The following is a 26,513-nucleotide window of genomic DNA, read 5'->3' as shown; positions in this document are numbered from 1 at the left end:
ATATATATATATATATATATACACATATATATATTTTTTTCCTACAAAAAGATGGGGTCTTGCTATGTTGCCCAGGCTGGTCTTAAACTCCTGAGCACAAACAATCTACCTGCCTCAGCCTCCCAAAGTGCTGGAATTACAGGCATGAGGCACCGTGCCCAGCCAAGGAAGGGAATTTTATTTTATTTTGGACAGAGTTTCACTCTGTTACCCAGGCTGGAGTGCAATGGCGTGATCTCAGCTTACTGCAACCTCCACCTCCCAGGTTCCAGCGATTCTCCTGCCTCAGCAGCTGCGACTACAGGCACGCACCACCACGCCCAGCTAATTTTTTGTATTTTAGTAGAGGTGGGGTTTCACCATGTTGGCCAGGATAGTCTTGATCTCCTGACCTTGTGATCCACCTGCCTCAGCCTCCCAAAGTGCTGGGATTATAGCCAGCCACTGTACCCATCCAGGAAGGGAATTTTAAAATGAGACCCAAAAGATCAGAGAGAGTGACAGTAAGTGAAGGGGTGGAGGCGGAAGGGTGCCCCGGCAAAGGAAAGTTTGTGAAGCCCTAGCACCTAGAAAAATGCTTACACTGGGTAGGTGCCCAATACATACTTGTTGACATGTTACATTCCCATCTACATGCTTTTGACTTCCAAAAGTCTGTTTGGGTGTCAGGAGCATGTGGGTGGTAATGAATGGCTCCAGACCTGTAGGTCCAAATGCCAGCTCATTGTTTGACTCAGATGATAGGGTAGAAGGCTCACAGGGCACACTACCTTGCCATGAAAGAGCTTGAGTATTGGCAAACTGAAAGAAAGCCAGGGTGGGGCAGGGCATGGTGTCACACCTATAATCCCAGCACTTTAGGAGCCCTAGGTGGGGTGGATCGTCTGAGGTCAGGAGACCCGCCTGACCAACATGGTCTTTACTAGAAATATGAAAATTAGCCGGGCACGGTGGCACATGCCTGTAATCCCAGTTACACAAGAGGCTGAGGCAGGAGAATCACTTGCACCCAGGAGGCAGAGATTGCAGTGAGCTGAGATTGCTCCACTGCATTCTAGCCTGGGTGACAGGGTGAGAGTCTGTCTCAAAAAAAAAAAAGAAAAAAAAGAAAAAAAAAGGAAGCCAAGGTAGAGGGAGGGAAATGATCCAGCAAGGCGTAGTGCATGGTGAAGCTGGAGAGAGATATAGATAGGGTAAGGCCTGCCATGGAAAGCCATGAAAAGATTCTGGACTTCCCTGAAGGGTGGTGGGAAGGCACTGATAGTTTTTTTTTTTTTTTTTTTTTTTTTTGAGATGGAGTTTCGCTCTTGTTGCCCAGGCTAGAGTGTATATGGATCACAGTTCACTGCAACCTCTGGCTCCCAGGTTTAAGTGATTCTCCTGCCTCAGCTGGGATTACAGGCACGAGCCACCATGCCCGGCTACTTTTTGTATTCTTAGTAGAGACAGGCTTTCTCCATATTGGCCAGGCTTTTTTCGAACTCCAGGCTTCAGGTGATCCGTGTGCCTCAGCTTCCCAAAGTGCTAGGATTACAGGCGTGAGCCACTGATAGATTTTAAGCAGAAGAAGATGTGACTTTTGTAACGATCACACAGCTGTGGTGTGGAGAATAGATTGTTGGGGGAAAGATGGGAGTGTGGGGAAGGGTTAAGAAGATCTTGCAAGAAAGAGACGGAGAAGAGTGAGAGTAGAGATGGAGAGCAGATGTGGCAAGAGATCATGATTAGGGCTTGGCAACTGACGGGATGAAGGAAAGCAAGGGGTAGGATGGTGTCAAGGATAATCCACAGATTTGTGGCAGAAACAGCCAGTTGCCTGGACATGGATTTACTGAGGATGACCTTGGAGGAGTAAAACACTTGAGAGAATGTCAGTTTGGGACATGCTAAGCATGAGATGCCTGTAAAACATCCACATGGCGGTGTTAGGGAGGTAGATGTCCAAGTTTATAGCTCAGAGGAGACTGGACTAGAGGACTGGACATTCGGGAATTGATGACACGGTGTTGATACATAAAGATGTGGGCCCATATGAGATCTTCCAGAGAAAACAAGCGCTGCAGTGAGGAGGAGCGGGAGCCTTGCACCTGAGGAACTCCCACATTTAGAGGGCGACAGAGAAGGCGACAGAGAAGGGGACAGAGAAAGGGCCTTCGAAGAAACGGCCAGAGAGGTAGAAGGATACTAGGAGAGAATGACGTCTCAGAAACCAAAGTTGGTGCTGCTGAAAGGGCAAATAAAGGTGAAACCATGAGAAATTGCCCCCCTCTTTTTTTGTAGATCAAAACTAGACAAAAGGGCCAGGTGTGGTGGCTCACATCTGTAATCCCAGCACTGTGGGAGGCTGAGGTGGATGGATCATGAGGTTAGGAGTTCAAGACGAGCCTAGCCAAGATGGTGAAAACCCGTCTCTACTAAAAATACAAAAACTAGCCGGGCGTGGCAGCAGGCACTTGTAATCCCAGCTACTTCAGAGGCTGAGGCAGAGAATTGCTTGAACCCGGGAGGCAGAGGTTGCAGTGAGCTGAGATTGCGCCACTGTACTGCAGCGTGGGCAACAGAGTGAGACTCCGTCTCAAAAAAAAAAAAAAAAAGACAAAATTGGCAAGCTCATATGGTTCAACTTAATTAGACCAAAACCTGGAAATTTTGGTCTAAGAAATTTTGGGGCTGGGCACAGTGACTCACGCCTGTAATCCCAGCACTTTGGGAGGCCAACGTGGGTAGATCGCTTTGAGCCCAGGAGTTTGAGACCAGCCTGGGTCTCGAACCCGGAGCTCAAAACATGACAAAACCACATCTCTACTAAAAATACAAAAAAAAAAAAACCCAAAAAAACCCAAAAAAACTAGCAGGGCATGGTGGTGCGGGTCTGTAGTCCCAGCTACTCCAGAAGCTAAGGTAGAAGGATGTCTTGAGCTGGGGAGATGGAGGTTGCAGTGAGCTCATATCATGCCACTGCATTCCAGCCTGGGTGGCAGAGCCAGACCCTGTCTCAAAAAAAAAAAAGAAATTGTCACCTGGGTGCAGTGGCTCACGCCTGTAATTCAAGCACTTTGGAGGCCAAGGCGGGCGGATCACCTGAGGTCAGGAGTTCAAGACCAGCCTGACCAACATGGTGAAACCCCATATTGAAAAAAAAAAAAAAAAAAGAAAGAAATTTTGGTGGAGATATTGGGGCAGAAGCCAGACTCGAGATAGGGAGAAGTGGATAGAATTCGGATAAGAAGGGAGTAGAACTGACGGACTTGGCTGACTGGGTGCAGCAGGTAGGGGTGAAAAAGGGCAAAATCAAGGGTATGTCCCAAACAGACCTTTGGGAGTCAAAAGTATGTAGATGGGGATGGAACATGTCAACAAGTATGTATTGAGCACCTACCTAGTGTGGGCATTTTTCTAGGTGCTAGGGCATGAACAAGACAGAGTGTCCCCTCCTCCCCACCTCGCTTTGGAGCTTCCATTTTATGGGGACAGACAGACAATAGGCAAATAAGCACAAAATAATGCTAACGGTAGTAAGTGCTATGTATGGTTAGGGGCATAGAGAAGACTTCTTTGCTGTAGATTAGTCAGGGAAGGGCTCTCTGATGAGGTAACATTTGAGTGGAGCCCTGAGGAGTGACTGGACAAGCCATGGATGTCTGCAGGACACAAAATGCCTGCCCTGGGTAGGTGCACAATACACACTTGTTGACATGTTCCATCCCCATCTCCATCATTTTGACTCCCAAAAGTCTGTTTGGGAGTCAGTAGCATGTGGGTAGAGACAGGAGGAAGCTCAGCAAGTCTGAGGGACAGCAAGGTGGTGCAGGAGCGAGCCAGCCAGGAAGGACTGGGGAGGCTGGAGAGCTGGGAAAGGGCCGGATCTGTGGGCCCCGCAGGACTTGGGGAGGACGGAGGACGATGGAAAGTGCTCTGCAGATAGCCCCAGGCTGCAGGAAGGGCAGGGACTGGGGAGAGGAGAGAAACCATAAAAGGCTTCCCCTTCTATCTGGGCCCCAGAGCCAGAAAAGCCCCTTTGTGCAGAGGGTGGGTGAGCTGTTGTGGGTGGGGGAAGGGCTGTCCTTGGTCACGAGGCTCCTCCTTGAGGGGCTGGACAATGGGGCCCCTTGTGGTTGGAGGCTAAGGGGCCCCCTCAATTATGGGATTCCTGAGCCAGGAGGCATGTGACCTCAAGACCTTGCCAGAAGGTCTGGGGCTGCTGCTAGGGAATGGGGTAAGGGGATGGGGAGAGGTGGGAGGCACTCTTCTAGAGGCTGTCTCCAGAGACAGTACCCTATCCTGTCTCAGGCTGGAGGAAGTAAGAGATGGGTGGGGGAGGGGGCATGGTTCTGCTTGGGAGAACAGAGAGGGCAGCATCAACAGATGGTTCCACAGCAGGCCAGGAGGGAGAAGCTGCTGCCCCCAGGTCCAGTGGGTGAGTGCAGACAAAAGAGGGCCTGGCCATCCTGTCTGTCTGTGTCCCTTCAGAAGAGGAGAGAGCATGGAGCTGGAGAGGATCGTCAGTGCAGCCCTCCTTGCCTTTGTCCAGACGCACCTCCCGGAGGCCGACTTCAGGTAGAGACAGCTCCCCCGGAAGGTTCACGTCAGTGCCAGAGCTGGAGTTGCCGGGCAGTACTATGAGTCCTGGCTGATGGAAAGATGGCGGGAGTGCTGATTACGATTTGCTGAGAGGCCTTCCCGCTCATCCTGTCCCTGTTACCTTTGTTGGGCAGATGGGAAACCATAGTGCTGGGGGCGGGGGTTACACTTTTTGAAAGCCTCAAGGATTAAGGTCTAGCTCATGAAGCTGAAGACTGGAGTTTCAGGACAGGTGGGGATGCTGGAGGTATCCAGTGTCCTACCCAGGGCTTGTCCTGGCCCCTTCCTGCAGTGGTTTGGATGAGGTCATCTTCTCCTATGTGCTCGGGGTCCTGGAGGACCTGGGCCCCTCAGGCCCATCAGAGGAGAACTTCGACATGGAGGCCTTCACTGAGATGATGGAGGCCTATGTGCCTGGCTTTGCCCACATCCCCAGGTAGGTTCTGGCTGGGGTCAGGAGGAGGAAGGGGCCAGCTGATTATAGGGTGGGCAGAGTTGTCTTCTCTCACCACTCTTATGTTTTCAGGGGCACAATAGGGGACATGATGCAGAAGCTCTCAGGGCAGCTGAGCGATGCCAGGAACAAAGGTGAGTCTGGGGCTGTAGGCACCTGGGTGATTCATAACCCCTCCCAATTCCCTACTCCCCAGAGCGCTGGCAAACCTGATGCTCTCTCTGCCTCTTTAAGAAAACCTGCAACCGCAGAGCTCTGGTGTCCAAGGTCAGGTGCCCATCTCCCCAGAGCCTCTGCAGCGGCCGGAAATGCTCAAAGAAGAGACCAGGTCTTCTGCTGTTGCTGCTGCTGGGGACACCCAAGATGAGGTACTGGTAGAGGAGGGTAGCAATGAGGGACCCAGGGGGCTGGAAAGGGGGAGTATTGCCTTTTGTTAATGTTTGTACCCTTAGGCAACTGGTGCTGAGGAGGAGCTTCTGCCAGGGGTGGATGTACTCCTGGAGGTGTTCCCTACCTGTTCGGTGGAGCAGGCCCAGTGGGTGCTGGCCAAAGCTCGGGGGGACTTGGAAGAAGCTGTGCAGATGCTGGTAGAGGGGAAGGAAGAGGGGCCTGCAGCCTGGGATGGCTCCAACCAGGTATCTTCTCCCAGCACCCCCCACCATGTAGCCTTGGCTACATTCCACCTCGGTGTTAAGCCCCGACCCCTCCCTATCCCCGTCTGTTTCCCCTGCTGGTGCCCATGGGCCTAGACCAGGCCTCCCCTCTCTGCAGGACCTGCCTAGACGCCTCAGAGGTCCCCAAAAGGATGAGCTGAAGTCCTTCATCCTGCAGAAGTGAGTCTGGGCTGGGCTGGGCTGGGCTGTGCCCTAGAGGGTCTTCCCACGGCGGCAGGAGCTTCATCCAGCCAGTTTTTGGCAGGTACATGATGGTGGATAGTGCAGAGGATCAGAAGATTCACCGGCCCATGGCTCCCAAGGAGGTGAGAGTTGGGGTTGCTGGGGATGTGGAATGGGTGGGACTGGCTCCTGGCTTCTGCCACTCACTGCCTGATTGTCTGACAGGCCCCCAAGAAGCTGATCCGATACATCGACAACCAGATAGTCAGCACCAAAGGGGAGCGATTCAAAGATGTGCGGAACCCTGAGGCCGAGGAGATGAAGGCCACGTACATCAACCTCAAGCCGGCCAGAAAGTACCGCTTCCATTGAGGCACTCGCCGGACTCTGCCCGAGCCTTCTAGGCTCAGATCCCAGAGGGATGCAGGAGCCCTACAGCCCTACACAGGGGCCCCCTAACTCCTGTCCCCATTCTCTACTTCTTTGCTCCATAGTGTTAACCTACTCTCGGAGCTGCCTCCATGGGCTCAGTAAAGGTGGCCCAAGGAAGGTGTGAGTGCATTCTGGTCATTTCTGCCTCAGGACTGGGACACTAGGCCTGTCTCATCTTCCCTCCCAAACCTTGAATCCTCTATCTTTAACAGGGCAGCACCAGGCAAAAGGGGGTAAAAAGCTCTTTATTTGAAGCTCCAGGGTGGGGCAGGGCACTGGCCTCTCACCAGAGGTCCCCACAGTTCAGTTTCCCTACCGCTCAGTGTCAGGCCTCAGCCACACAGTCCAGCTGTGCTCCGATTGGCAGGGTCAGACCTGCAGGTTGACAAAAGGTGCGAAGCCCGCCATATCCTGCAGCAGCACCAGGGCCTGGTGCAGCGGCGGCTCCACGTCGATGTCTACGCCGCGTTTCCGCAAGCGGCTGAGGCTGGACTCGGCCACATGGTGGCAGTGCCGCACTCGCAGCGAGCGCAGCACCGGGCAATACTCGGCCAATGTCCTGAGGGAGGAGCAGGGTGAGGCTAGCGGCAAGAGGCCACTACACCCTTGGTGGGGTAGGGTGGAGGCCCGGGCTCACTCAGCCTCGGACTAGCTCCGGCAAAATCCCGGTCTCCGTCCAGCTCGGGGCAGGGGCATACTTTTTCCGTCCCTACACAAGGGAGGCGCCTGGATTGGCTTCAAGGGAGGCGGAAACTTCCTGTCTCATTTAAGGGGGGAACCTGCCCCTCAGCTCTGCCTAGGATTGCAAGGTTTCCCCCTCGTTGAAGAAAAGCCAGAAGTCGACTTTCTATGTGAAATCTCCCAATGTGTAAATATTGGTTCAAAAAAGTTTCTAAACTATGGGCTCTCTGGCCTAAGGGGGTCCGGAAGGCAATCCTAGAGGCTTTTTCTGTTCAGAATGGGGGTTCTGTGGTTTGCAGGAAGATTCAGAACCCTCAGTCCGTCCTTTTAACAACTACAGCCCACCCCATACCTTCAGAGGCTAAGTAAGTGACTGCCTTCCTCCCACCCTACCGCCCCACCAGGCCCAGGCACCTGACACCGTCGCTTCCGACGCGGAGGCAGCCGGTGAGGTCAAGGTGCTGGAGTTCTGGGCAGTTCCGAGCCAACTCTTGAACCGCGGCGTCCCCCACGTTGGCGTTGACGGCCAGCGAGAGGCTGCGGAGGCCAGCGCCACGCCTCTGCGCTAGGTACACGATGGCCTCGTCCTTGAGCTGGCGGCAGGCGGTGAGATCCAGCTCCTCCAGGGCCGGGCAGCGGTCGGCGAGGCCGCGCAGCGCCAGCCCGTCCACCCAGTCACAGTGCGCGAGCGACAGGCGCTGCAGGCGTGGGCAGCCCTCGGCCAGCGCCCCAAGCGCCCGGCGACTCAGTTGCCCGCAGCCGGCCAGCGCCACACTCCGCAGCTGCGGGTTCCGCGCTAGCACCGGCACCAGATCCTCGTCTGACAGCCATTCGTGACACGGCGCCAGCGCCAGCTCCTGCAGCCCCTCGGCGTCCCGCAGCAGCCGGGCCAATGCGGCCCGTGGGATCTGCGGACCCACCTGCGGGCGGGGAGGCACCCCAACTCTCAGCCCGTCCCGCACTCCTCAGCCGCCTATGCGCCCCTAAGTTCTTTCCTGGCAGCTGCCTGTTCTCCTAGGAAAGACGCCCACATTCCCTGAGTCGCTACCCAGTATTCGCCCTTTGGGAGTACTCCCTGCTGCGTGGATCCCTTCCCGGGCAGCTCCGGCGGCCTAAGGGGGTCAGGAAGGGCATACAGTGGGGCTAGGGCTGGCCTAGAGGCGGGGAGGAGCCCAGGCAGGGGCGGAGCTTCAGCCCCCGGCTCACCTGCGCGGCGTCGAAGCGACGCAGCCCGGCCAGGTGAAGCTGTACCAGTGCCCGGAAGGCCCGGCTAACGCGCTGCAGCCGGAGCAGCTGGCGCAGCGGTACCCGGTTCAGGACGTAAGGGAGCAGCACGTCTTCCCAGGGCAGGTCCAGGAGCCTGAGAGTAAAGGGGCGTTGGCACTGGCGTCCCGGGCCACTATTACCTGCAAGTCCGCCTCCGTTATGGCCCTACGCCCAAGCTCCCAAGAGCGGCCCCCAGCCCCAGCCCCGGCTCGGCTACCCTCTCTCAGGTTCCTCTTCCCTCTTTCGGTCCCTCCGGTGATCGGTACCTGACGGCTCCGGGCTCTTGCTCCCCTCCGGACGGCTCCATCGGTGGCTCCTTCGGCTGTCTATTGCGCGTGCGCAGTAAGCTTCCCTCGGTTTGGCCTTGGAGTGGCTGTGCCAAACCCGCCTCCTTGGCCTGTAGAGACAGACCGATTCAATCGAGTGCCGTCTCAACGAGGATCCGATCTGAAAGCTTTTCGGATGGACCCTGAAAAGGAGGCGGAACAGACCGGTGGTGTAACATTAGACCTCGCCTTCTCGGCTACAGGGCTTCAGGCCCGAAGCTGGAGAATGCGGTGGGCATCAGAGACTGACTGGCTTCTGTCGTCCTCTTGGGCCAGTAGCCGCCTCTGAGCGAAGTGGTGACGCGAGGAGGAGCAGGCAAGGCCAAAGGCGGAGGGGGCGGAGCCAGGACTCCTAGGTTACCGGCCTCGCCTCTGCCCTCTAGTCGCGTTTAGCGGCTTTGAAAAACGGGGAGAAACTATCCAGACTCTTACTGTCTGCCACGTAGCAGGTGTTCAATAAGTAATTGTTGAAATAATGAATGAATGGGTGAGGCTATAATTTTTCCTTCAAGTAAACCTGCTCAAATTTCCCATTCCTGGTTAACTGTGAAGAGCTATCCAGCCTCTTCCACTTCGGAACAGTTTGGGCTGCGTTTCCGCCGCGGGAGAGAGACGTAGGGGGCGCGAAGAAGGACTATCATTTCCAACTGGGTCCCTTTCATTTTCTCCAAAGGTCCAGAGTCCTGAGAAGAATGAGAGCTCAGTTCAGCCCGCCAGAGGTTGTGTTTCTTGGCTGGCCTTGGGTTTAGTTGTAGGGTCTGGGGCTGGGTCCGCCCTGGGGCAGTGACACCCCAGACCTCTGGACTCAGCTTCTGGGCTGCCTCTCACCGCTTCCCCACGTCTCAGTCCCAGGATCCACTACGGGAACCCCAGGAGTAGTGCCTTCCTCCATCATCCACGGGATGGGTGTAGGGGAATGTGAAGGATGCAAGGGCCACTGCACCGCTGACGGTCTGGCGCTCCTTCGGTGCAACTGATTCAGTGGTTCATCACAACGAAAACTGCTTCTCATCTGTTATTCGTCAGGGCTTCGGGCACCTCTGAAAGGTGGACAGGTCTATGTTATCACTCCATTTTAAAGATGGGGAAGCAGAGGCCCTGGAGAGGAAACGCCTTGTCCAGAATCCAGCCAGACGGGAATAGAGAATCCAGACATCTGGTTTTCCCAGAATTCCGCGTTTCCCCACCCCGCAAGGCAGCGAGAAGGGAGAAGCTAGCAGCGGGGAAGGACCAGAAGGGGGTCAAGTTAGGTGAGGGCTTGCTACCTCTTCCTCAGCCTGCTTGGAGAGGGGATGGCTGGGAGGACAGACCCCTGCAAAGACAGAGCCACGTGAGAGCACGCATCACCTCCGGCCGCGCGCCTCGTCCCCCTCCCCTCTTTGTTCGCACCTCTGCGCCTGCGCAGTTCGACAAATCTGGCGCTGTCCCCTTCAGCACCACGCGGAGTCCGCGTCGCCCCTCCCCGCGGTGAGCCCCGCGCGCCCCCACCTCTCACGTCCTCGCGCCCCCTGACCGCCCTAACAGACCCCTTCTTCCTTACGAGGTCACCATCTGCCCGCCCTGGCTCTCCCAAGGAGAGTAATTGTCATAGTAACTCGAGCGGCGCTTTCTTAAAATAGCAGGGCCCCCTTCTACCCTGGCCAAGGGCACAAGGGTTGCCTGTCCCTCACGTTTTCCAGTCCCGAGGTCATCCCATCTAACCTCTTACACCTAGGCAGGCGTTGATGACACCTAACTCAGGCAGCAAGGAAGTTCTTCCTGAAGTCTGATTTAACATTCCCCTGCTGCATCCTGGGAGGGTGGTTAGGATTGGGTCTCCTGGGTCCGAGACTCAAAACCCCTGGCGGTTCAAGACAGTGTTCCCTAGATCTCCTTTCCATAGGTAATGGTCTCCTGGATTTAGGGGGCGGGTCCAGTCTACACCCATACCGTGTGCTTGGCGCGGCCGCGTGCTCGTGGGGGCGGGAGCGCGTGTGGCATGTAACAGGTCATGTGGCAGCCTCCTAGGGACACGCGTGGGGTCTGGGGCGGGACACGCGTGTGCAGCCGGGCCTTACGTGTGGCTCGAGGGGCGGTGGACGAGAGAGACGTGAACACAGCGGGGTGGGGCACGTGAGGGTCTGGGGAATAGAACCAAGGGTTTCATGCGTCCTCCTCCTGGTCTGGGGCGGGTCTTAGGTTGGCGGGAGAGCCCAGCAGGGACCTAGCGACAAGGGGGGCTGGCAGCCTCCAGGGCTCCGGGCCCTGAGAGAGGGCGGGGGCTGGGGGGGATTAGCGTTGCCTGTGCGGTGCGTAGGGGGTAGGGGGAGGGACTGAGAGGCGGGCGGGCCTGGAGCAAGCGGGAGCCGCGCTTCCTTCACAGCTGAGCTGGGCCCAGCCTCTCCTCTGTCTCTCCTCGGTCTCAGCTCTGGGCGAGCAGCGGTGAGTACTGAGGTGGCGTTGAGTTGGGGCTGCACCGGGTATGCGCTAGGAACCTGAGCTTCCGGAACCTGCCCTGCAGGGTTGCTGCTCCTGACCTCTGCCCCTCCCCTGCACTGCCACCAGAGGCCCCCTTACCTGGTTATGGTCTCTCCTGGCCCGACAGGATCCGTCATACCCCTGGGGAGAGAGGGAGATGAAGAATATGGTGCAGGTTCCCCTCAAGAGACCCCAGTGACTAGTGGGGGGAGGGGAGGGTGTGTGTCCCTGCTTGAGTGTGTAAGTGTACATCTGTATGTGTATGTGACTGTGAGCAGTAGGTCTCTGAGTGTCTGATACACTTGGACCTCTGTGTGCACTGGAGAATAACAGCCTATGTATATATATTAGGGTACCTCTTTGTGTGTTCCTGTTTGATGATGGTGTGTGTGTAAAACAAGCATGTGCCTTTCCATTACACACATATTTGTTATGACTATGAGAGTGCATGAGGGTGTGTCTGAGCAGTGTGTGTGTGTGTCTGTGTCTGTGTGTGCCAGAGGGTGTTACCTATGAATGTGTTTAACTGTGTACTGATATAGTTGTCCTTATGTATGTGTGTGTGTATGTATGTGCCTGTCTGTACCTGTATGGAGAAAAGAATGTCCCTGACTGGGTGTGGTGGCTCATGCCTGTAATCCCAACACTTTGGGAGGCCGAGGCGAGGGGATCCCCTGAGGTCAAGAGTTTGAAACCAGCCTGGACAACATCGTGAAACTCCATCTCTGCCAAAAATACAAAAATTAGCCAGGTGTGGTGGTGTAATCTCAGCTATTCAGGAGGCCGAGGCAGGATAATCACTTCAACCTGGGAGGTGGAGGTTACAGTAAGCTAAGATAGCGCCATTGCACTCCAGCCTGGGCAGCAGGGGCGAAACTCCACCTCAAAAAAAAAAAAAAAAAAAAAAAAAAAAAAAAAAAAGAATGTCCCTTTCCCATTCTGTATACATATATCAGGGTTAGGAGCCTCTGCTCAGGCCTTTCTCTCTATCTCCATGCTGTGCCTCTCAGCCCTTCAGCATTCCTATATAACCCCTGTTCTTCTTCCCTCTCCTTCCAGAAGGCCTGAGTTTCCCTTCCCTGAGTGAGGGGCCTCCATAGGAAAGACTATAGGGGTCACGGGGCTGTATGATGGTGACACCTGGCTGACACCCTTGCTCCAGAGGGTGGGGTACCAACTACCCCCATATCAGCAGTAGCTCCAAAGTACCTTAAGAACTCCAGGCCCACTCAACTTCTGAAGTTGCTTCCTCTCTTCTCTCAGGGTGATGCTCAGGGCTCCAGGCAGAAGGAAAGGAGCCAGGGGCCCACTGGGTGTATAACTCTTTTCTTCTCAGGCCTCTATGGAAGTAGCCCCCAGGCGTGGGATCATTGATCCCATATTCCCAGGGTGAGCTAGGTCCCTGGTACTCAGAGGCTGCAGCCAACTTTCCCTTCCCTATCTCTGCTGTCCTGTCCATCTAACTCCTTGGCAGTTCACCCCATGCTCCCCTTCCTCTCTTACAGGCCTGTCTGAAGAGCATGCAGCCCCCTTACTCCCCGCCTGGCCTCGCCATCCCTGCCCCCCCAGCCTGACCCCCGGTCCCAGCATGGCCCAGGGTGCCATGCGCTTCTGCTCAGAAGGCGACTGTGCCATCTCCCCACCACGATGCCCACGCCGCTGGCTCCCCGAAGGCCCGGTGCCCCAGAGTCCCCCAGCCAGCATGTATGGCAGCACAGGCTCCTTGCTACGGCGAGTGGCAGGTCCAGGTCCTCGAGGCCGGGAACTGGGACGTGTGACAGCACCCTGTACCCCTCTGCGTGGCCCCCCCCTCACCCCATGTTGCTCCCTCACCCTGGGCACCCTCATCACCCACTGGGCAGCCCCCACCCGGGGCCCAGAGCTCTGTGGTCATCTTCCGCTTTGTGGAGAAGGCCAGCGTGAGGCCACTGAATGGGCTACCTGCTCCCGGGGGCTTGAGTCGGAGCTGGGATCTGGGTGGAGTTTCTCCTCCCAGGCCCACCCCAGCCCTTGGGCCTGGCTCCAACCGGAAGTTACGGCTGGAAGCATCCACATCAGACCCACTCCCAGCCAGAGGAGGCTCAACCCTACCTGGTAGCCGGAACCTTATACATGGGCCACCAGCCCCACCCCAGGTTGGAGCAGATGGGCTTTACTCCTCTCTCCCCAATGGGCTGGGGGGCCCCCCTGAGCGTCTGGCCACACTCTTCAGAGGACCTGCTGACACTGGATTCCTGAACCAGGTATGCAACTTCCCCTGGGCTCCCCCCAGCCCCCAGTGAAGGGCCAAGGTTCGGCCCTCTGTCAGACACGGACTTGTCTACTGGTCACTCTGAATCTTTTAATCTGTCCTAAATCTGCCTCTTTCTTGCCCTCTGTTTGTCTCTGTGTTTCTACACCTCCATCTCTGTCCCTGCACGTTTTAATTTCTGTTTCTGTCCCATATTCTTGCATCCTGTATGTCTGGCTTTATCTCTGGGTGCCTGTGTTTCCCTCCTTGGCTCAGGGGGATACCTGGTCCTCCCCCCGGGAAGTTTCCTCTCATGCCCAGAGAATCGCTCGAGCCAAATGGGAATTCTTCTATGGCTCCTTGGATCCCCCCAGCTCAGGTAAGGCCTGGGACTGAGGCAAGGAGAACAGGGCAGGGCCTTCCACACAGCGGCTGAGGCTTGGTAGGGAGCCCTCCTTCAAGCTTCCGCCAATCCTTGGAATTGGCTCTTGAGCCAGCCAGTGCCTCCCCAGGCCTCATTCTTTCCATTTGTGCTATCACAGGAGGCTGGAGGATAGGGAATGCTGGAGGAAGCTGAAAAATGGAGGGTGGGATGGCAGGATATTGGGGGGCATTCCAGGGAGTAGAAAAGAGGCTCATCAGTCTCAGTGATCCCAGCATTTTGAGAGGCCGAAGCAGGAGGATTGCTTGAAGCCAGGAGTCCAAGACCAGCCTGGGAAACAGAGCAAGACTCTACAAAAAATTTAATTAGCTGGAGGTAGTGGTATGCATCTATAGTCCCAGCTACTGGGGAGGTTGGATGGGACAATCTCTTGAGTCCAGGAGGTCAAGGCTGCAGTAAGTTATGATTGCGCCACTGCACTTCAGCGTGGGTGACACAGTGAGACCCTGTTTCAAAAAGAAAAAGAAAAAAAGAATAGAAAAAGGCAGGCTCCTCTGGCTCCTCAAAGCCATTTGACAAGAACTTGATTTAAAATGAGCTCCACTGGCACCAGGAACAAGCTAAGTTTGTAGCAGGAGGAATGGTGATGAGACAGTGAGAGAACTTCTGCCAATATGAGGCAGTGGGCAGAGCTCCTAGAACAGGATTAGGACAGGGAGCTAACGTGGCTAACCTCCTGACCTGATGCCTATGTACATACTACAGGTGCTAAGCCCCCAGAGCAGACCCCCCCATCTCCACCTGGGGTGGGTTCAGGGCAGGGCTCTGGGGTGGCTGTGGGGCGAGCGGCCAAGTACTCTGAGACAGACCTGGACACGGTGCCCCTGAGGTGCTACCGCGAGACTGACATCGATGAGGTGCTGGCTGAGCGGGAGGAGGCTGACTCGGCCATCGAAAGTCAGCCCAGCTCTGAGGGCCCACCAGGGACTGCCCACCCACCTGCCCCCCGGCCCAGCCCATGCCCTGGGCCTCATCCCAGCCTCGGCAGTGGCAATGAGGATGAGGACGAGGATGAGGCAGGCGGGGAAGAAGATGTGGACGACGAGGTGTTTGAGGCCTCTGAAGGGGCCCGGTGAGTGGGGGAGTGGGAGAGGAAAGTGGCTTGCTCCTTCCCACTGGCTCACAGGCAGAGCTGGGATCAAAGGGCCTGGGATAGAGATGGGGGTGGAGCTGATGGGGCAGTGTGTGTAGCAGGAGATTCTAGACAGAGGCCTGAGACCTGGCAGAACACTGGGGATGTGGGGAGCAAAGAGGCCAGGGGTTCTAGCAGAGCAGGGGGCAGAGTGGAGTGAGAGGCCAGAGGCCACAGTCAAGCCCAGGAACACAAGTGCATCAGTCTGGATCCTGGATCCTGGTGGGAAAGTGGGGACATTCCTTTCCGTCTCACACCCCAGTGTCGCTTGGAGCCTCATCTTCTTCTAAGATGTTGCCAGAAATAGAAATGGGATGGCAGGAGGGAAGCGGATCAGGGAAAAGGAGGAGAAAGGGAGATTAGCAGGGAGGTAGGCAGAGGGGAGGGGACTGGGTGTGAGGACTGGTAGGGCTGGTGGGCCCCGGGGGCACTGAATAGCTTAGCCCCCCTACCCTAAAGGCTCTTTTTTGTTAGTGGGCTGGAGCCAGTGAAAAGGGGATGATAATCCCTTAGCAGAGACAGTGTGAGAGTTCAGTGAAATCCTGCCCAAGCCGTGTGATCTGGGCCCCTAATCAGAGATTCTCCCTGCCCCTGCAGGCCAGGGAGCCGGATGCCTCTCAAGTCGCCTGTGCCCTTTCTACCTGGGACCAGCCCCTCGGCTGATGGGCCTGACTCTTTCAGTTGTGTGTTTGAAGCCATCCTGGAGTCACACCGGGCCAAAGGCACCTCCTATACCAGCCTCGCCTCGCTGGAGGCCCTGGCCTCACCTGGCCCAACCCAGAGCCCCTTCTTCACCTTCGAGCTGCCTCCCCAACCCCCTGCCCCCCGGCCCGACCCACCAGCTCCCGCTCCACTTGCCCCTGTTGAACCAGATTCTGGTACCAGCTCTGCTGCTGATGGTCCTTGGACACAGAGAGGGGAGGAGGAGGAGGCAGAGGCCAGAGCCAAGCTGGCTCCAGGGAGGGAGCCCCCTAGTCCCTGCCACTCAGAGGACAGCCTTGGGCTGGGGGCAGCACCCCTTGGCAGGTAAGTAATTCCTTTTGTCCCTCAGACTTGAGGCCCCCAGGGCTCCAGAAACAGTTGCTGTAAGGGACAGATCCTGAGTGTGAGGATTAGTTTATAATAGTGACCTCTGAGTAGGGTGGTTAGGGGATGCAGATCTTATTTTCCCATTTGGAGGATGACTGCCATTAGCTGTGAGGGGGAGTCCCTCATAGCACCCCTCTTGGTCTCAAGTCTGGTGACTTGAGAAAGCATGATTCAGCACTGAAGGATCCCTGGAGAACACCCTTCTTGCTCTCCTGGAGGACCCCTTTCTTCCCTTGACAGAGTTTTTAGCCTGCTCAGAATTCTTATAACCTTACCTCCACCCAGCCTGGAGGCTTCACCAAAGACACAGCCACCAGGCTCTCCCACTGCCTGCCTCCCATGTCGCCCCTGCCCAGTCAGGCATCTCTCACCCAGCTCCAGGAAGTTCTTTCACAGTCTAACCTTTCTGCTCTCCCCTCTGCCAGCTACCCTCTCAGTCATGGAAGCCATGGCAACAGGAGGGGGTGGCCAGGGAGACAGGGTTGCCTAGCAACCAGGAGTTTCCGGCCTCTGTCTCTGGGGTGACAGGTGGCTTTGCGAGTAGAGCAGCTGGGGTAGGAAGGGGAGGAGAGAAAGGGATGAGGGTATGCACCCTGACCCTTTGCCCCTAACTCTAGAGCCTGCTTCTGTGTGGGGAGAGGGGGAGCACCAAGGAGAGGCTCCTCTCCCTAAAAGGCAGGTGGGGGAAAGCCTTGGGAGCAGTGTCACTGCTGCTCTCAAATCTTTCCCTGGCCCTCCGCAGTTCCTCCATGGCAGCCTATCTATTCCATCTTTGTCCATAGTCTCAGAGACAAAGGGCTATGTTCTGTGTATGGCCAGGGTGGGGACAGAGAATCTATCTTATAGCAAATGTAGGCCCCTGGGAGCTTGGGGGAAGCAGCCAGAACTCCCACAGTAGCAAGATGCATATGGGTTAGATTTGAGGTAGGACTTCCATAGAGAGTTGATAATGATGGAGTAGGGCAATGGAGAGAATCTAATCTCCTTCCCTGGAAAAAAGAGGAATGTTTCCTCTATGTCCCTCTACTCCTGCCGTTCTCCATTTTCTGGGCCTGGAGGCAGAAGGAGGGTCTGGATGGCCCCTAAGGACCCTGCCCCAGCCTGAGCTGGTGTTCTACCCCGGCAGTGAACCACCCCTGAACCAGCTGGTGTCTGACTCAGACTCAGAGCTGGACAGCACAGAGCGGCTGGCCCTGGGAAGCACAGACACCTTGTCCAATGGTCAGAAAGCGGACCTGGAGGCTGCACAGCGCCTGGCCAAGAGGCTGTACCGACTAGATGGCTTCAGGAAGGCCGATGTAGCCCGGCACCTGGGCAAGAAGTAAAGCCACGAGGCTGGGACTGGGGATGGGGGCAGAGGGAATGTATCCTGAAGGCAGCTCTGCATCTAATGCCCCAGGTCACTAGGTAATCCCCACCTGACCCCCTGCACTTCCCCCTGAGACCCTACCTGTCTCTCTGTCCTGCCCACAGCAATGATTTCAGCAAACTGGTGGCTGGGGAGTACCTCAAGTTCTTTGTCTTCACGGGCATGACTCTGGACCAAGCTCTCAGGTGGGTATTGACCCCTTGAAGGACAGCCCCCACTCTCCAGGCTTCATGTTAGGGCCTCAGGATGCCTCCTCTGAGCCCCTCTGTTTCCCCCAAGCTGCCCTGACATCACCCTTCCCAAGCTGGCTGGGGATGGCCAAGGGCCAGAGCTGCCTAGTAAAGCGACCTTGGGTAGGGGTGATGGGTGAAGGGTCAGGGGGCATACCCTCATCCCCCTTCTCTCCTCCCCTTCCAACCCCAGCTGCTCTACTCACAAAGCCACCTGTCACCCCAGAGACAGGCCGGAAGCTCCTGGTACTAGGCAACCTTCTCTTGCCCCTTCCCCAGGGTGTTTCTGAAGGAGCTGGCCTTAATGGGTGAGACCCAGGAACGAGAACGTGTGCTGGCCCACTTCTCCCAGCGATACTTCCAGTGCAATCCTGAAGCCCTGTCCTCAGAGGGTGAGGAATTCCGAGAACAGGGGTGTCCTTAGCTGGCCATGGAGGCAAAATGGACTGGGCACTATGTGTGCATATGCACAGGGAATGGATGTACGTGTGTGCAGGCATGTGAACTTGCATGTGAGCAGACAGTGCTGGCGTGGCTGCATGAATGTGGAACTACACATGCGGGCAGGCGTATTGCTAGGGTTGAATGTGTTGTGAAGAGGCAGGAGTGTGTATACCTGTGCAGGCCAGTGCTTGGCTGGAGTGGGGATTCTGTTTGGCTGCGATGGTCTACAGGACTGTGCTGCGGTTCACTTCCTTGTGGTCCAGGCTTAGAGGCAAGGGAGCAGTAGTGGGGCAGCCCTCAGTTCCTGAAGGAGCCAGGGACGGGGTCCTGAGAAGAGGAAGAGGTCCTTGCCGAGGGATCTGCTGGAAGAGGAGCTCTTTGTGGGGAGGGTTCACTAACGGGGTTCAGAAGGTAGGAGGGTGTGGTTGCCAGCCAAAGTGGGTGGGGATGAACTGGGAGGTTGGGAGCGATGACTGTGGGAAGGGTCCCCGGGAGGCAGCCAAGGCTGAAAGTCAGCTCTCCTCTAGACGGCGCCCACACGCTGACCTGTGCGCTCATGCTGCTCAACACCGATCTCCACGGCCACGTGAGTAGGGGGCGGGCGGGCAGGAGCCCGAAAAACCCCTGGTTAGACATGCAGCACCTGGGAGGCCGAGGGCCCTTCAAACTCACAGGCGTCTGTTCCCTCCCTTAGAACATCGGGAAGCGCATGACCTGCGGGGACTTCATCGGGAACTTGGAGGGCCTCAACGATGGCGGCGACTTCCCCAGGGAGCTGCTCAAGGTGGGGGGCGGGGCAGGGTAGAAGTTGCTGGATGGGTAGGATGGAGTACCCAGTTGGCGACAGAGTCCGGAGTCGGAGGGAGGGCAGGGCTGTGGCTTGTCGGCCCGGGCTCTTGCCGTGGGAGCCTAAGCTCTAGTGACTCAGCCTGGGGACCGCCCCCTTCCCTGGCCCCACGCTCAGGCTCTCCCGGAACATGCGCACACGCGTGCAGTCGCGGCTGGTGTGGCGGGGGAGGGGATCCAGGCTCGGGAAAACACGAGAGCAAGCGGCACGGCCCCCTGTATTTGCCTTCGTCAGTTCCCCTCCTCCAGTGTGAGCTGAGGTGGAAAGCCGGAGGTGCAGGGGTCCCTGCAAGGGCCCGGGATTGGGTGGGGAACATGCCACACTGCTCCCCCGCAGTGTAGACAGCCAAAAAGACCCTCCTGGTGTTGCTGCACTGGAGGGACCCGCAGGGAGAGGGGCCTGAGAGGGACTAAACTTTTCTAAGGTCTGACTTGAGTTAGCGCAAAGATGGGGCTGGAAACTGCTTTGTGGCTCCCTTGTGAGCAGGCCATGCTCCCAGGAACCAGCTCCATGGCTCGCATCCGAGGGCCCAGATACCACAGGGGCTGGGCCGGTGGGAGGATAAGGGGTGGCTTGTCCGGTGGGTTCAGTCCTCTCCCTGATCCGGTGGTAGTTTATCCAGAGAGGCTTGGACTCACTAGAAGAAACCCCCAGGCTTGGACGAAGGTGAATCTGTGCCACTACATACATGTAACAGCACAGGAGTGTCCCAGGGCATGTCTGTGAGCCTGGGGTGCTGGGCTACTGAGTTGGGGGTGTATCTGAGTGGGAACGTCCATGGTGAGCGGGGTATGTGCTTGAGTTCAGTTGTATCTATGTGCCCCGGCATGGTGAATCAAGAGTTTGTATGGTTTCATGTTTGTGCTTTAGGGCTTACGATTTAGAGCGTGTGTCTGAATTGGGGTGTAGGCTGGGTGTTTATGTGTGGTGGGGTGTACATCTTCGAATTGGCCGTGTCTGAGGTATGCCATATGCCTGTGAGTAGGGGGTGTATGTTTGTGAGCTGAAGATTGTAAGTCTTGAAGTGGCCATCTGAATGGGTAGTGTCTCTGAGTTGGGGTGACTATGAACTGGTACGTCTGGTTGGTTGGGGTGTATGTCTGAACCAGGGTGTGTTATGTGACTTAGGATCTATATATGGGGGTATCTGTGGGTGAGCTAGATGAGGCCAGGGCTGTTCCTTGGCTGCCTCCATCCTCCCTCGAGGCGCCTGGTTCAGTGGAAAAGGGCAGTGGGGAGGCAGTCCGACCTCTCCCCTTCTACCACCCCAACCCAGACGAGCCAGAAGGGAGTTCCAGACCCTGCCGGGTCCGTCCAACGTCACAGCCCCGGGCCTAGCAGCGCCTGGCGCTCCCAGCCTCCCTGGAGCTGCCACCCACGCTGGCCTCCCCAGGCTCCTCCCCGTGGACGCTTGGGGAGGGCCCCCTTCGCGGTCGGGAGCCTCCATTTCATGCGGTCCCCTCCTCCAGCCCTCGCCCTCCCCTTCCCGTCGGCGCTCCCCTCCCGCTCTCGCCGAGCCGCAGAGCAGACAGCGCCGCCACCGCCGCGCACTCAGTGCGTCCGTGAGAGCCGGGCCGGCTCGGGCCGGGCCGCGCCGCTCGCGCTGGCTGTCGGGGGAGCGGTCCGCGGGCCGTCCGGGCGGCCCCGGGGCCGAGGGCGGGCGGGGGCATGGCCGGGGGCCTCGGCGTGCCGGCCGGGCCAGCATGATCGGCGTCAACAGCATCCACAGCAGCGCCGGGCGGCTGCGCTCGCGCTCGCTGTGCTCCGTGCGCTACGGGCGCACCCACCGCGGCGCGGAGACCCTGTGCTACGGCTGGCCGCAGCGCTCGCGCAGCCTGAAGCCCGTGCTCTACACCGACCTGGTGGTCAGCCGCCTGCAAAGCCGCAAGAAGAAAAAGGCGGTGAGGGCGTTGGGGCCGCGGCCCACGCCAGGCTGGGGGCCGACGGAGGGGGCGGCTTGAGGGAGGCACCGAGGGCGGCACTAACCGAGGGCGAAGTCTGGCAGGGAGAGAGGTCACGGGCAGCCAGAGGTGGGCACGGGCTGGGGGGCAGGGAGGGCACGACCCTGGGACCAAGGTGGGCCTTACAAACTGAAGAGCGTTTTCTAGATTGCATATGACTTGGGGCCCACCGATGGGGTTCAGCGCCTTCGAAGGAGGTGTGGTGGTGGCTGAAGGGGGTCCTGAGACAGGGCAGGGGTTGAACTGGAAGTCTGGAGGCAAGGATTGCAGGTTGGATCTTGGTGGCCACTTCAGTCTTCTGGCCAGACAGTTGGGGAGTGAGGGTTGAGGGCCTGAGCCATGCTGGGTTTCCGCTGGGTGTGTGCTGGAAGGTCTATGTGTTGATTTGCTTTGGTTGTGCTGGGGGCGGTGGGGGGAGGGTTGGAGGCTGTGGGGTACACCCATCCCCAAACAGGGTGTAAACAGGGTGCCCAGGTGGGATGCCTGGTTTGCCTTGTGGCTGAGCATGGCTGTGGGCAGTGAGAGAGTCAGATTGTGGTTTGTTGGGAGGGGTGAAGGGGAGGCTGTGTCCCATCACAGGGAAGGTGCCGACGTCACCGCTGCACCCAGCTCACATGCAGGCAGCATCACACGCCACACACTTAGCCCAACATGCACATGCTGGGGACACACCCACTCACGGATGGGCTGACGGAAGTACCCCCACAGCTGGAGGTGCTGGCGTGGACCCATGTTCCAGGCCATGCTGGGGAAGAGGGATTTCCTATGCCACTCCTGGAACCTATTCTCTTTTCTGACCATTCCAGGACCCCCAAATATCCTCAGGCCAACTGCACAGGGGGGAAGTGGCTGGTTCACATCGCACAGAGTTTGGGCTGTGCCGGGATTGGAAGCTAAACCTACTGCATTTATTTTATTTTATTTATTTTTTTTAAGATGGGGTTTCACCATGATGGCCAGGCTGGTCTTGAACTCCTGACCTCAGGTGATCCACCCACCTTGGCCTCCCAAAGTGCTAGGATTACAGGCGTGAGCCACCGCGCCTGGCCACTACTGCATTTAGATGAGTGTTCACTCCCTGGTGACAAAGTGTGCATGTGGGCAGGACGCTGGACCACCCTGACATTTGGCTTGATGGGGCTGTCAGGGTTAGGGGGGGCCTCAGCTTGTCTGGTGGTGGGAGCCATGACAGTGTGTTCTCTGTTTGTGAAAGAACGCGCTGGGAGGGCAAGTCCCCTATCCTGGGGCCTCAGTTTCCCCATATACTATGTGTGGGCTCATCCTGTGGAAACAGGCCAGAGTGCATGGTTGGGGGAATGGGAAATTCTTGGACTGCTTTTCCCCATTCCCTCCAGGGCTGTGCTTCTCCCGCCCAGGATCTGAGCAGGACAGCCCCTTAACAACAATAAAGATAATAATAGCAACGACCATTTACTGTGCGTCAGCCTTGTGCCGGGATGCCCTGTGCTAACTGCCTGTGCCCACGTGTTACTACGTTTTTTCCTCTCCATGGATACTTGCCCAAAGTCATGCAGCTCAGGTGGTGCAGATGGGCCTGGGTCTCCATTCCGGAGCCTGTGTTCTTGGTCATTATATCTTGCTGCCCTTTCCCCTTCGTTCTGGCTTGTCTCCCAAGTTAGAGGGAAAGGCTCCAAGCGCTGACACTGAGATACTGACCCATATCCCCTGATTTGTTCCCCCCACCCCCCAGGCCTTGTACAGCTCCATCAAGAATGAGAAGCTGCAGTGGGCCATGTGAGTCCGGGGGCTGTGTGGTAGGGCTAGGACAGGGCACGGGGAAGGGGCTGCCTGGGGAGGCCAAGAGAGCTGTGGGGAGCCCTGGGGGGGGGGCAGAGGAGGGAAGTGAGAAGCCGTGAGAGGCAGTGAGGCTGTCTCACTTCCTTCTTTGGAGATGTCTGCCTGGATTTGGGGTTCTGTATCTTGTCTGTAGCTGGGTTGTTATGACAAGTGGGTTGGGGTGGGAGGAGAGGTGCTGAAACATCAAAGAGCGGGGGTCCCCTGGCAACCATGGTGAGAAAGCAGAGGCCTCTGGAAGCAGGGCCCTGACCAGCAGCACAAGAGGCCCTCTCAGGCCCTAGGGAGCCCAGATGTCATAGAACAAAACAAGTAACCATGCTGTCTGTTCTTGGCAGCCCCCAATTGAAACAGAGAGACTCATAGTAAGTCTTGGAAGAGTCTAGTCTAAGGGAAGAAATCCAGTTTGGGCCTTGGGGCCCCCCGTCTGAGGGTAGAGCCCTTATCTTCATGGTTCATAGATCACTCATATTTGCTGGTATCCACCGAGACTCCCTCACTGCCCAGTTAGCTGGGAGTTCCCAGTCATTGGAGACTCCAGGGAGGTGCAGCTCAGGATTAGGGTGCCAGGGGGGATTGGGGAAAGCTTTTGGAGGGTTGAGACTGAGGCAGGTCATGAATTCGGGGCAGCATTTGGGAAAAGAAAAGGGGAAGTTGGAATTTGGGGTGAGGCAAAGGTGTGGTGGCTGAAATGAGTGTGGTGTGGAGGACCAATGGAAGCAGGCCTGGCTGAGATGGAGAAAAGCAGTGTTGGGGGAGATGCAGTGAAAGCTCCATATGGGAGGCAACAGGGAGCTATTGCAGATTCTTGAGCAAGGGAGTGACAAGATAGAATCCGATTTTGCATCTGACCAAGCCTGTAGACCAGGATATATGGGATTGGGAGGGGGCACTAGGAAGGTACTTCTTCCATCTGCGACCATTTAGCCACAAGCCATGAGCAAAGCCCAGGGCTGGATGTGGTTGAGCCAGCAGAGGTGGCCCCGGGGCTGTCCTGGTGGAGGGGAGTGTGAGGGCCACAGGTGTGCAGCATGAAGAGTACAGTGCTGGCCTATTCCTGGGAGGTAGGGAATAGGTAGCTCTAGGCTGGGGCTCTCTGAGGGAACATACATGCTGTCTCGCAGTGCCCTGCTCTGAGGGGGCACAGCTACATGTTGGGGAGGCCTGATCTGAAGTGGGAGACGTGGCAGGACCCTCAGGTTGAGCCCCCCAAGCCACACATTTTGGGGAAGCTTTCCAGGATGGGCAGAGGCCTTAACTGAAGGGGGGGGTCGTGGCTCCACGGCCAGCCCCCTCTGAGGTGATCACACCTGCAGAGACGAGGAGGAGCTGAGACGCTCTCTGTCTGAGTTGGCCGACCCCAACCCCAAGGTCATCAAGCGGATCAGTGCGGGCAGTGGCAGTGGCTCCAGCCCTTTCCTGGATCTGACTCCTGAGCCTGGGGCTGCCGTCTACAAGCACGGGGCTCTGGTGCGAAAGGTGCACGCAGACCCTGACTGCAGGAAGAGTATGTGGCCCAGTGGGGGGGTCTGGGGGATGGATGGGAGTGGGCCTGTTCCAGAGCCCCCTGACCTGTCTTCTCTCCCTGCAGCACCTCGGGGCAAGCGGGGCTGGAAAAGCTTCCACGGGATCCTCAAAGGCATGATCCTCTACCTGCAGAAGGTGTGGGGCCAGGCCAGGGGCTGGGGCTGGGACTGAGTTGGCTAGTGGGTCGAGGTGGTGGTGGGTAGGAATAGGAGGGGCTAGGCCAGGCTGCATTTGGGGCCAGGACAAGATGGGCACCCCTGCAGGAGGAGTACAAGCCTGGGAAGGCCCTTTCAGAGGCAGAGCTCAAGAATGCTATCAGCATCCACCATGCCCTGGCCACTCGTGCCAGTGACTACAGCAAGAGGCCCCACGTCTTCTACCTGCGCACGGCCGACTGGCGGGTCTTCCTCTTCCAGGCCCCGTGAGTGCCCTCCTCCTGCTCATCCCGGACTCCTTCCCCCAGCTCCCATCCTGCTCCCCTCCCTGTCCCTGGATTTCTTCATTCCTCCTCAGGCTACACCTGAGCCAGGACTGGCATCCTGGGACAGAAACCCTGGGGCCAGGTCCCAAGGGGCTGTGTTGTCTCCCCAGGAGCCTGGAGCAGATGCAGTCCTGGATCACCCGCATCAATGTGGTGGCCGCTATGTTCTCTGCGCCCCCCTTCCCAGCTGCTGTGAGCTCCCAAAAGAAGTTCAGCCGCCCTCTCCTACCCAGCGCTGCCACCCGCCTCTCCCAGGTAGCCCCAGCTCGATCCACTTGGTGCCAGTGGGATTAGGGAGTTAGGCTCATGCCCACTGCACCCAAGGCTGCTGTGTATGATCATGGAGATATTCCTTGCACCAGGATGCTGGCCACAGGAGTGAGATCCAGCCCTCACTGGGTCCCATTTGCCAGCTGGGAACCCAGACAGAGTGTTTTGTTCGTCCAAAGATGGAAGGGGCATCTTTTAAAAAATCTGCGCAGAGGTACCGTCTAGGGCAATGACCCTGACCATGCCTCCCCCTGGCCACTAGGAGGAGCAGGTGCGGACCCACGAGGCCAAGCTGAAGGCCATGGCAAGCGAGCTTCGGGAGCATCGGGCCACCCAGCTGGGCAAGAAGGGCCGGGGCAAGGAGGCTGAAGAGCAGCGGCAGAAGGAGGCCTACCTGGAGTTTGAGGTGAGCCTCCCAGCCTGCACCTCTGTCCACACACGCAGGCCATACTAGGGTGAAGGGCATGGACTCTAAGAGTGGAACGGGCGGAGGTCCTTGGGTAGGTTGCTTAATCTGAGCCTCAGTTTCCTCCTCTGTGTAAAAAGGATAATACTCCACACCCACTGGGGTCTGAGGTGAGGCGTGTGTGCCAGGCGCTCCATTTCCCCAGCTCTAGTAAAGGCTCCAGACACATTCGGTTACAGACAGTGGTCCTGAGAGAGGCCAGAGAGGGCACCAGCCTGCAGGGGACCATCTCAGTCCTGGGAGGGACCCTGCCATCTCCTACCCTGCTGGCGGCCCTCCCAGTTCCAGATGGTGGGGCGGGCAGAGGGCGGAGAACAGGCTCTCATGGCCCCTGCCCCTCTGCCTAGAAATCCCGCTACGGCACCTACGCAGCACTGCTTCGGGTCAAGCTGAAGGCAGGCAGCGAGGAGCTGGATGCAGTGGAGGCAGCACTGGCCCAAGCCGGGAGCATGGAGGACGGACTCCCTCCTTCTCACTCCAGTCCTTCCCTGCAGCCCAAACCCTCCAGCCAGCCCCGGGCTCAGCGTCACAGCTCAGAGCCTCGGCCAGGGGCAGGCAGTGGGCGGCGGAAGCCCTGAGATGAGGGTCCGGGTGGGGGGTGCCTGCTGGGCACCTGCAGGATGACATGGCCCTGCCTGAGCCCGGGCCGGCCTCGGGCCACCCACGAGGGCCTCCCGGCCTAGGGCCCAACCGCGCCGGACGCGGTGTCCGGGGCAGGGCAGGGCTGGGGCCTGGGCCTCAGGAGCCTAGGCTAGGGGCACCTCCGAGAGCCCCTTTTTGTGATAATGTTTTGCACTTTTTCGTACAGGGTGGGCGGGGATGGGAGGGGCTAGCGCCCCTGAACTTTTGATGCTTTTTTTTGTGTGTGGGAGAGGCCTGATGCCATTTCTGCTTTCTGCTGAGACCACCCCCACCCTGACACCAGCAGTCCCCTCCATCCTTGGGCCTGGCTTAGACAGAGGCCAGGATTTGGGGCTAAGCTGGTTTCCCCTCCTTCCTCCCCAAGGGCTCACCCTCTCTCTTGCTGAGGTGGAGGAAGGGCGTCCATGCCAAGGCCCCATACCTGGGCCAGGGGCAGCACGGCCTGGCTTTCCCCGCTTCAGTGGGCCCTGCCCTTTGTACAGCCTCCACCCCCATTAAAACTGCTCTGGACTTGCTGGCTGGGCCTCCTCCTTCT

The 26,513-nt window shown here is 57.6% G+C and overlaps 3 protein-coding genes across 7 annotated transcripts in view; 2 read left to right on the top strand and 1 right to left on the bottom strand.

Annotated features, from left to right (window-relative positions):
• The window catches only part of CUEDC2 (CUE domain containing 2), a 10,642-nt gene extending 4,218 nt beyond the window's left edge, over window positions 1-6,424 (top strand). For 3 of the 4 annotated variants that reach the window (XM_032281449.1, XM_032281450.1, XM_032281451.1), the window contains exons 2-9: window positions 4,471-4,557; window positions 4,874-5,017; window positions 5,108-5,169; window positions 5,270-5,403; window positions 5,488-5,670; window positions 5,807-5,868; window positions 5,954-6,014; window positions 6,097-6,424. In XM_032281449.1, coding sequence (XP_032137340.1) covers window positions 4,484-4,557; window positions 4,874-5,017; window positions 5,108-5,169; window positions 5,270-5,403; window positions 5,488-5,670; window positions 5,807-5,868; window positions 5,954-6,014; window positions 6,097-6,243 — 867 coding nt within the window. In that variant the 5' untranslated portion in view covers window positions 4,471-4,483 and the 3' untranslated portion in view covers window positions 6,244-6,424. The remainder of the gene's footprint in view (window positions 1-4,470; window positions 4,558-4,873; window positions 5,018-5,107; window positions 5,170-5,269; window positions 5,404-5,487; window positions 5,671-5,806; window positions 5,869-5,953; window positions 6,015-6,096) is intronic. The other variant, XM_032281452.1, reaches the window with a different exon arrangement.
• Window positions 6,425-6,531: 107 nt separating this feature from the next.
• FBXL15 (F-box and leucine rich repeat protein 15) lies at window positions 6,532-10,026 on the bottom strand. 2 transcript variants are annotated; one of them, XM_032281448.1, is made up of 5 exons: window positions 8,742-10,026; window positions 8,517-8,647; window positions 8,191-8,344; window positions 7,399-7,904; window positions 6,532-6,862 (listed from the first exon to the last, which is right to left on the bottom strand). In XM_032281448.1, the coding sequence occupies exons 2-5, from the start codon at window positions 8,555-8,557 to the stop codon at window positions 6,673-6,675; spliced, it is 891 nt and encodes a 296-aa protein (XP_032137339.1). In that variant the 5' UTR covers window positions 8,558-8,647; window positions 8,742-10,026; the 3' UTR covers window positions 6,532-6,672. The 2 variants fall into 2 exon arrangements, with proteins under 2 accessions (XP_032137339.1, XP_032137338.1); XM_032281447.1 differs by having other exon boundaries at window positions 8,517-10,026.
• An 841-nt stretch (window positions 10,027-10,867) lies between these two features.
• On the top strand, window positions 10,868-26,493 carry PSD (pleckstrin and Sec7 domain containing). The gene is given in 18 exon segments (XM_032281441.1): window positions 10,868-10,997; window positions 12,539-12,837; window positions 12,839-13,276; window positions 13,540-13,642; window positions 14,411-14,777; window positions 15,435-15,863; window positions 17,053-17,247; window positions 17,400-17,480; window positions 17,805-17,917; window positions 18,497-18,555; window positions 18,664-18,753; window positions 22,489-22,532; window positions 23,909-24,099; window positions 24,184-24,254; window positions 24,383-24,540; window positions 24,711-24,855; window positions 25,133-25,276; window positions 25,684-26,493. Coding segments are annotated over 17 exon segments (3,075 nt in total). The 5' UTR covers window positions 10,868-10,997; window positions 12,539-12,621; the 3' UTR covers window positions 25,915-26,493.
• The last annotated feature ends 20 nt before the right edge of the window (window positions 26,494-26,513 follow it).

The sequence above is a fragment of the Sapajus apella genome, unplaced genomic scaffold (genome assembly GCF_009761245.1).
Source record: "Sapajus apella isolate SASKATOON/1434 unplaced genomic scaffold, GSC_monkey_1.0 scaffold13, whole genome shotgun sequence".
Classification (NCBI taxonomy): Eukaryota; Metazoa; Chordata; class Mammalia; order Primates; family Cebidae; genus Sapajus; species Sapajus apella.
This window is presented reverse-complemented; position numbering and strand designations above follow the sequence as displayed.